General features: G+C 48.4%; 1 protein-coding gene across 1 annotated transcript in view; it reads right to left on the reverse strand.

The window, feature by feature from the left end:
* Window positions 1-5,780: 5,780 nt before the first annotated feature.
* SEMA5B (sema domain, seven thrombospondin repeats (type 1 and type 1-like), transmembrane domain (TM) and short cytoplasmic domain, (semaphorin) 5B) overlaps window positions 5,781-9,190 on the reverse strand; it is an 81,825-nt gene continuing 78,415 nt past the window's right edge. Inside the window, exons 18-23 of the mRNA XM_014545229.1 lie at window positions 8,900-9,130; window positions 8,271-8,441; window positions 8,018-8,167; window positions 7,756-7,800; window positions 7,104-7,309; window positions 5,781-6,879 (exon numbers count right to left, since the gene is read on the reverse strand). Of these exons, the coding sequence (XP_014400715.1) occupies window positions 6,721-6,879; window positions 7,104-7,309; window positions 7,756-7,800; window positions 8,018-8,167; window positions 8,271-8,441; window positions 8,900-9,130 (962 nt within the window). The 3' untranslated portion in view covers window positions 5,781-6,720. The remainder of the gene's footprint in view (window positions 6,880-7,103; window positions 7,310-7,755; window positions 7,801-8,017; window positions 8,168-8,270; window positions 8,442-8,899; window positions 9,131-9,190) is intronic.

The raw sequence follows: 9,190 nt of genomic DNA on the forward strand, positions 1-9,190 counted from the left end.
ACCTGCTCAGAGACCCGGCTTGTGATCAAGGGTGCCCTGTACTCCGGGTTGGAATAACTACTGACCACTGCGGCCAGTCTCTGCCAGCCGAGAGAGGAGCCCTCGGTTTTGTTTCTCATCTAAAGCTCATTTGTCCTGTAGGTAGAAGGGGTCCAGCTGTATTTCCTTCTCCCAGAGACATGAACCGCTCAACCTACACCCTGTTCTCGTTCTCGCTTAGGCATTCCCCTTCCTTGGGACAGCATAAGGATGGGAGCTTCCTGAGTCAAACTCCAAACTGATCATTCCCCAACCTGGACCCGTCTTTACTTGCTTACCAGGCAGGGTGTACAGGAGAGAAATGTGTCCCCTAAAGTCTTCATACCTGAGATTCATGGTGGTGACCGCAAGAAGGGTCATTACTTCAGGGTTGTTCATGCAAAATCAGTGCAATTTTCATTTTTAAAAAATCAATAGTTCTGACTATGTAAAAAATTCAATGTTTGAAAATAGGCATAGGCTCAATTAGAGAAATATTTAAATCTGTTGACCAAGAATTAATATTTTCTATATACAAGAGCTCCTATAAACCAATAGGGAGAAGATGACCACCTAAGTAAAAAGGAACAGAACATCCCCCTTAAAAAGAAGAAATCCAAATAGCCAGTATGCTTATGGCGGGGGGGTGGGGGGGGGGGGGGAACGGTCACTCACTAAATATTTAAAAATGAAAATGTAAACCATTGTGCTTTAAAAAACTATCAAGTTGATAATAAGCTCATGGACCGCCTAGGTTGAAATTCTGGCCCTCTTACAGACTGTGTGACTTTGGGCAATGAAATTTATTAAACCTCAGTTTCCTCATCTGTAAATTGGGCATGCCATTAGTACCTTCTTAGGATTGCAGTGAGAATTGAAGATGATATCAATGCACAGCACTTGGTACCGTGCTTGGAAAGGACAGCTCTTATCAGAGTTAGTGGTTAGGGTTAGTAATAATAAAATGAGAATACACTGCTGGTGGGATGCATTCCCACCAGCAAGATATTTGGCCTTAGACGTTAGGAGCCCTCACTTCTGCAAATTTATCCTAAGGACATAGAGATATGGATAAGGTCCATAATAGCATTCTTTGATAAAGAAAATTTTGAAACAAATGAGAGTAATTTAAATTATGATAAATTTATGTAATAGAATGATACATTTATATGATAGAGTAGAATAAATTTATGTAATGGAATAGATAAATCTGTGTAATAGAAATAGCACTTATATAATAGAATGTTTTAGGTTAGGATTTTTCAAATTTTACATCCTCCATGATGTAAACAAATGAAATATATATATAAATTGAACTTCAAATGGTGGGGGTGGGACAGGAGGTTCCCTGTAGAGCTCTACAAATAAGACCCTGTCTCCCCTCCCTGACTCACTCCTAGGGCAGCTGCTGAAAGAGGTTCTGAGGCTCCCAGACTTTTATTTTTATATTTTACTAGAGGCCTGATGCACAAAATTCGTGCAAGAGTAGGCCTTCCTTCCCCTGGCGACTGCTGGCACCTGCTTCCCTCTGGCACCCTGGACCGGGGCTTCCCTCGCAGCCCCGGCTTTGTCCGGAAGGTCATCTGGAAGGATGTCCAGTCTGATTAGCATATTACATTTTTATTATTATAGATCTTTATTGTTGAGAGTTTACAGATGTCCCCCGCCCCCTTATTCCTCCTTTCCCACCCAACCCGGTTCCCACCCAACCTCAGGCTTTCACCACCCTGTTGTCTGTGGGTTATGCATATATGCATATAAGTTCTTTGGTTAATCTCTTCCTGCCCGTAAACAACGCGATTTAACAGCCTTTGAACGTGGGATGGATATATACACACACACACACACACTCTGAGATTCATCAGTCTGTTCCATGTTTCCATACTTCTGGTTCTATTTTATTCATCAGTTTATTGTGTTCATTAGATTCCACATATAAATGAGATCATATTTGTCTTTCTCCTACTGGCTTATTTCACTTAGCATAATCATCTTCGGTCCCTCTATGCTGTCTCAAAGGGTAATAGATCCTTTCTCTTTTACTGCTGCATAGTATTCCATTGAGTAAATGTACTACAGGCTTTTTTTAATCCATTCATATACTGATGGACTCTTGGGCTGTTTCTAGATCTTAGCTATTGTAAATGATGCTGCTATGAACATAGGGGTGCATATAGTCTTTCTGATTGGTGTTTCAGGATTCTTAGAATATATTCCTAGAAGTGGGATTACTGGGTCAAATAGCAGTTCCATTTTAAATTTTTTGAGGAAACTCCACACTGTTTTCCACAGTGGCTGCACCAGTCTGCATTCCCACTAGCAGTGTACTAAGGTTCCCTTTTCTCTGCATCCTCACCTGCACTTACTGTTTGTCGATTTATTGATGTTCCAGTTTTTCCTCTTGGTGCAGGGCTATCCTCCTAATCTGTATCGCTGCTCTCTCCTCACTCCCTTACTGTGTTTAGATCCCCTTTCTTTTGCATCCACATTTTCTTTTTTTACTCTTTTGTTTTAATGAAACAAGAGCACATGTGAGATACATTTTTTGAGATTACACGTCTGAAATTGTCTTTATTCTATTCTCATATGATTCATAGTTTAGCTGGGTATAAAATTCACACCCAAACATTATTTTCCAGAATTTTGAGGATAACTTCCACTGTATTCTAACTTTAAATTTTGTAAGAGAAACATTGATGTAAGACACATTGATTGGTTTCCTTCCCGCTCAGGCCCCAACCAGGGCTGGGGATTGAACCTGCAACTGAGGTATGTGCCCTTGACTGGGAATCCAACCCTCAATCCTTTGGTCTGTGGGCCCACACTCTAACCACTTAGACAAACTGGCCAGGGCTGTTGTTGTTTTTTTAATTGATTTGAGAGAGAGAGGAAGAAGAGAGAGAGAGAGAGAGAGAGAGAGAGAGAGATAGAGAGAGAGAAGAGAGAGAGACAGAGAGAGAGAGAGAGAGAGAGAGAGACTGATTGGTTGCCTCCTGTATGCACCAGACCAGGGATGGAACCCGCAACCTAGGTATGTGCCCTGACCGGAAATCAAACTCACAACCTTTTGGTGTATGGAAGGATGCTTCAACTAACTGAGTGACCTGGTGAGGGCCCTCCACTGAGTTTTTTAATGGGCTGTTATACCTCCTGGATTGATCCTCTAATTTTCTTACTCTTTTCTCCTATTTTCCATCTCTTTGACTTTTTGTTTGACTTTCTGGGAAATTTCCTTTATCTTTAAATGCCTTTACTATTTTTTTTCTGCTATCATATATATTTTTTTCATTTCTAAGGGCTGGCTTTAAATTTTTTATTGCATCCTATATTAGTTCACGAATGCAATATCTTCACTTATTCTGAAGAATTATGGTGTCTTTGAAATGTGCTTTTCCATATACCATCTGTATTTTCATTGAAGTCCTCTTTATCTGTTTACTTGTTTTGGTCTTTCTTTCATGTTGGCACTTTTTTCTGATGTCTGTGCCCATTACTCTCTGTACTTGGGCACTGCTTATTACTGAGTGTACTTCGCTATAGGACTATTGCATGGATGACTAGCTGGCTTATTCTTTTGGAATCCGTAGGCTTGATTTGTTTCTTCAAAGAATCATCTTCCAATCTCCTGTCTAGAGTCAGAGGGGAAGAAACCTGGGTGCCAGAGTCTTAGAGTTAGCTGGAAAGGGCAACCGCTAACGCCCATTGATAATCATACAGTCCATAGAAAATCATACAGTCACTAGTTGTCTAAACAGGCTATCGCCACACACCCACCTCTGTGCCTAGCATCCCCATGTCCAGGGCCTCTCTGGTTCAGTGTCTCAAGGGAACAGAAATATTGCCCCCTGTGGAGACCTAGCTGTAAAAGTTCAGAATGAAGACAACTTGAGGGTCTAGCTGAAGTTTACATGCAGATTTTCAACCAACCCCTCTCTTTTCATCTCCCACCTTAATCTCACCTTTCTTAATACTTGGTTCCTCCAATTACTGATTCTTTCTGATGTTGCTTGGGTGCTCAGATTTGACCTACATCCACTCCACTAGATGATTGAGGTTCCTCCATCTGTTTCTGTCTTCATGTGTTATGATTTGGGATTATAGATACATCCTAGTTTTATTGAAAATAGTGACAGAGCTTTTGTTTTTTGTATTCTTTGCTTTTGAAGTGCTGTTGAGAGAAGGGGAAGAAATGTCTTCACACCACCATTTAAATCCCTAAGTCTCTGCCTTGGTTTTTAATATAACTGTAATTATATTTTTGGTTTCCTGTATCCTCTAAATTTTCTGCAATGAACACATATTACTTTAATAATAAAAAAGCACACACACACACACACTCTCACACAACGTTATTGAAGGCCTGGGACACTAGACCCTGCATCTTCCTTCCTCTTGCTGAGCCAGTTGAGCTCCTGAAGCCCCCTTATCTTTCACACCTCAGCTTCCTGACACCATGCAGCCATCTATGAGGCTTCAAGCATCTGCCAAAGAGTACCACACCCTCCTTGTCAAGGAGCACAATCCTGGTTTCCTCATCTCTGAGCCAGGGCTGGTTATGCAGTAGCCATTTCAACCATGCATGATGTGGATCCCTTCATGCATTCTGAATGATCATGCCTTCAAAACCACAACAGTTTTTATAAAAAGATAATTCAGTGTGTGTGTGTGTGTGTGTGTGTGTGTGTGTGTGTGGCATTTTGCCATGGCGTCTATTAATTTCTTCCCAATGGTACCATTGCAGTCAACAGGGGGTGGGCATTATCTGGGATTTTTCCATGACTACTTCCTACAGACGAATATACTCCCTCCACTTGGACATACATGAGTGGCCCTTGGGAAGCCGGCACATGGCTTTCAAACACGATTGAACTTTATTGGCTCTACCAGATCCGAGGTAAATCAAGACCCTAAGATCTAACCACTAACACCCCCCACCTCCCCTCCCCCCCTGCCAGGCCTCCACAAGTTCTGGACTCATGGGGCTAACAAGAACCCAGTGAGAAATCCCAAAGCTGCAGAAATACTCCTTGTCCTTGGGCTCTCTGACAGGCTCCACCCTGGCCTGAGGACGTTGCTGTTTCAGTTGTCCTGGTAAGCACAGGGATTCCAGGACATGGGGTCCAGCAATGCTCTTTTCTTCCTCCTCTACCACTAGGATCACAGCCTTTACAGAATGACCTAAAGTAAGTTTTGCTGGGAATCCTATGAGAATTGATCCAGCTAATTACTAGTGAGAAAATTGCTCTCTAAATTTAACATGTCCATCATTCTCATCCAAAAGAGCAGCATTGATGTGGTGGGCTGAGACTTTGAGGTGATTTGTATTTAACCCAGCAAAAACTGCATGGGGCTTCACAGGTTTACTCATTTACACCTCACAGCTTTACTCATTTCTCAGTCAATTTTGATTTTATTAAACTCAGCATTGTAAAAACCTCATAAAATAACCCTCATCAATTCTCCCCTGCTGGACTCACACATTACTGCTCTGGAAGAGCTGCTAAGAGAACAGGCAGAAATTTCTCCTGTCGTGTTGCCACTGGCATACCTTGTGTTCCCACTTGTGGATTTGTTTATCCCTACTCTCTTTTCCAAAAAGAGACATGTGTGATTGTACTCACAAATGGAAAGATATCCTCTATTAAAGTCAAACTCTACTTGGGCCATTTCCTCCACCCTGAGCAGCCATCTGTCACCCCAGCGTGCCACTCTGACTAGACCATCCCAAGAAGGAGCCCACACGCATATGCACGAAGACATAGTTCCATTTGGAGACTGGATATCATCTTTAATAATAATGCCACAGCCCAGCATCCTTTCTGTTGCTGTAGCAGGTTGTGATCGTGTGTGTGTGTGTGTGTGTGTGTGTGTTCCTGAACAGATGAGGGGCCAGCAGCTCCCAAGCAGGTCTCAGTCAACAGCTCTTCTGAGCAGCAACTGGAAGACAGTCTCCATAGCGGCACGGAGGCTGGGCTCCTGCCTCCTTTCCTCCTGGGCCACCTCCCGTGCATTCAGAGGACAAGGCTGAGGTCTGGGCCAGCCCAGATTAAAGGGCTTCTCAGCAAACACGAGTCTTCAGTCCTCAGTCCTCACTGCCTCTGACCAGAAGTATGTGTCTGGGCAAAGTACACACTGCTAGGCACAGGTGGACAACCTGGGCCAGCCGTGGTCCCTCTGTCACACTGTGGCAGCACCACCATGGCCCAGCCCTGAGCAGAAAATCCAGAGCTTCTGAGGCCATTGGATTAATTCCTTTCAGAGATAATCAGGTTGTAGCCCAGGCCCTTTCTGGGGCCAGCCAGAGAGGGACAGACTCAGCCCATGATGGCTACACGGCTGTCATTTCCAACCCCAACCTAAGAGCCTGCCCTCCTGCCATCTCTACTCTCCAATTCCTCACATGCCCATTAGGTCCACAACCCAGACATGGCAGGGGAGGTTAGCATGATGGTGAGTCGAAAGGCGGCCATGAGAGACCTGGGCTGAGCTGGAACTGCAGCCACGTGCCAGCCAGAAGCCAGCCCTCTCTCCCATGGTCACTGCCAGCCAGAGCTCTCTGAAGCCGGATGGGACCCCCACAGGGCAAGGCAGCAAGTTCTTGGCCTGGTGCAGAAGGAGAAAACCAAACTGGCTCCACAGTCCCATCTCCACCTGCTCTGTGCCTTAGGAAGGCAAGGAGCCCAAGTCCCCAAGACAGTGGTATCAGCTGTTGGGGAAGCACCGTTGTCCAGGTGAGGCCTCGGGCCGGAAGCTGTGTTTGATCAGTGGGCTGGGGTAGTAGGTAGTTGTGTACACATTGGTCTGCTGCAGTGGGTAGAAGCTGGCTTTGTCATCAGGAATCAGATTATTCTTGTTCAGGGTCTGTGGGAGAAGGAAGGAACAAAAAAAGGGGGTAAAGGACAGACAGGGAAAGCAGACAGCCAGGTTAAGGAGATCAGGAGCCAGTCAATGAAAGGACATTCTAACTGCTGATGTAGTATCCTGTTCACAACACCTTCCCAAGTGCCCAGCCCAGTAAGCCCACCTTAGAGCCAGAACCATTGCACCCATCACCCTGTCCTCTGTTTCTATAGGAGGGCTCTCACCTTGAACTCCATAGGTGTGTACTTCTCATTCTTAGGAGTGCCCCCACCCTTGTAGTGTAGGTGGTTTGGTGTGGCAGGATGGACGAGTGTGGACTCCTGGGACTGGCGCTGGCAGTGCTGGCAGGACAGGTACACGGCCAAGGTCAGCAGCCCAGAGCCCAGGAAGCAGGAGACACCTGTGGCTACCAGGTGGATGAGACTGAACCCTGGGAAAGGGAGAGGTTAAGTGGTAAGGAAAGGGCCACTGTGCAGCGGAGAGCCTCCCAGCTGCCTCCCAATAGGAGGCTCAGAGACATAAAGGAAGAGCTTTGAGCCCAGAGCCAATGGAAACAGGCAGGCTGGGCAGCCCCTCACCAGGGCCGCTCCCACAGGACCACCTAGGGTCTGGGTCAGAGGCAAGCAGAGGATGTGGAGCTGGGTACTTGTGACTTGTTGAGTACAGACTTGATGACTGCCTCCTAGATGGGGGGCATGGATGAAACTGCCCAGAGCCCCCTCCACATGGTCTGAAGCAGTGGGGAACCTCCACAAGGTTTGTCTATCTGGAGTGGGAGGTGGAGAGGTTCCAAATGTCAAAGTAAGGTGGGCCTCCTCCTGGAAGAGGAGGGTAGGGGACAGTGTTATAAAGGTGTGGGGGGCAGGTTCCTTTTACCTTCACAGCCGGTGGCCTCCTCCACACTGGAGGCAGGCAAGATCACTGCAGGAAGACAAGCAAAGAGGGTGTTGGGGCGGAAGGGGGCAAGAGGGGTCCCCCTGGGTCAGCACTGAGCTGTGGGATAGGCCTGGGACTACCTGCCTCCCACCCTGATGTTCTTTCCTGCACCCCCACCCCCCAGGGCACATGCTTCAGAAAGGGAAGGAAGCTGGGGCTCAGTGGGAAATGGTGGTGAGAAGGGGCTGGCTGGAAGACCTACCGGGAATCTCGCTGTAAGGGCAGGGGCGGCTCTGGCTGCTGTTGCCAGCACAGGTGCTGGGCCCTGGGACCAGGTCCTCACAGTGCCGACTGCGGGCTTGGACTCCATCCTCAGTGCATGCGCTCCACTCAGACCACAGTGACCAGCCTTCTGTGGGTTGTGGGTTGGGACGAGGTTAAATGCCCCAGCACCCTCTGGTGGGGACTGGAGGGCTCCGTGGTGCTCCCCAGCCCGGGCTGGGCGTACTCAGTACCTGGGCAGGCCTGCGTGGCACACAGTGCCTCCTCCGTGTGCAGCCCCAGGCAGATGTCCTCGCCTGGGGAGGGCGCGGGGCTGGTGCAGGACCGTGTGCGTTGATAGTGGCCACCACCGCAGGAGGCTGAGCAGGGGGACCAGGAGGTCCAGCAGGACCAGGCGCCCCGCACTACAAGGGGATAGGGTGTTTGAGGGGAGCTGCAGGTGCAGGCAGGACCCCGAGGCAGTCTTCTGCCCCTTCCCAGGCAAGGCCACTTCTGCCCTGGGCCACACAGACCTCAACACCTGCTCCACCCCGACTCCCACAGCTCACTGCGGGGGAGGCCCCTCCCTGTCAGGGGTGGCAGGGGAAAGGCAGGCTGCAGAGGAGTCATCGAAAACCAACTCCAAACAAGCTCCTTATCAGGCTAACCCACTAGAGGAGAGAAAAAGAAGTGACAGGAAGGTGAGGAAAGCTCTGCTCTGTGGGAGTGGCTGCTGAGTCCTTGCTCAGGACTATTGCTCTGGGGCCCCTGTACAGAGACGGCAGGGAGAAGAGGTCACCCGAGCATGAGCTGTGGCCTGGGAGTCTCCTCGATGGGGGTTCCCTGGGTGGAGGTTTCCCAGGATTACTTAGCACAGGGTTACCTGGACAAGCCTGGGGGTTGCAGTCCTGGTACTCCGTGGCGTCCCCCACGCAGGGCAGGCCCCCGTTGCGGGGCTCGGGGTTTGTGCAGGTCCTCTTGCGGACGTGGAAGCCCAGCTCGCAGTCCCGGGAGCAGGAAGACCAGGGGCCCCAGGAGGCCCAGCCCCCGCTCACCACGTGCTGGGCGGTGCCCCCGCTGCGCAGGAGATCCTCCACCAGGGCTGAGGGTGGAGGGACTGGCTTCAGCAACAGGGGCTTCTTCCGAACCGAACCGAGCCACCCAAAGCTCCGCC

Source organism: Myotis brandtii, unplaced genomic scaffold (genome assembly GCF_000412655.1).
Source record: "Myotis brandtii unplaced genomic scaffold, ASM41265v1 scaffold4, whole genome shotgun sequence".
NCBI classification, from domain to species: domain Eukaryota; kingdom Metazoa; phylum Chordata; class Mammalia; order Chiroptera; family Vespertilionidae; genus Myotis; species Myotis brandtii.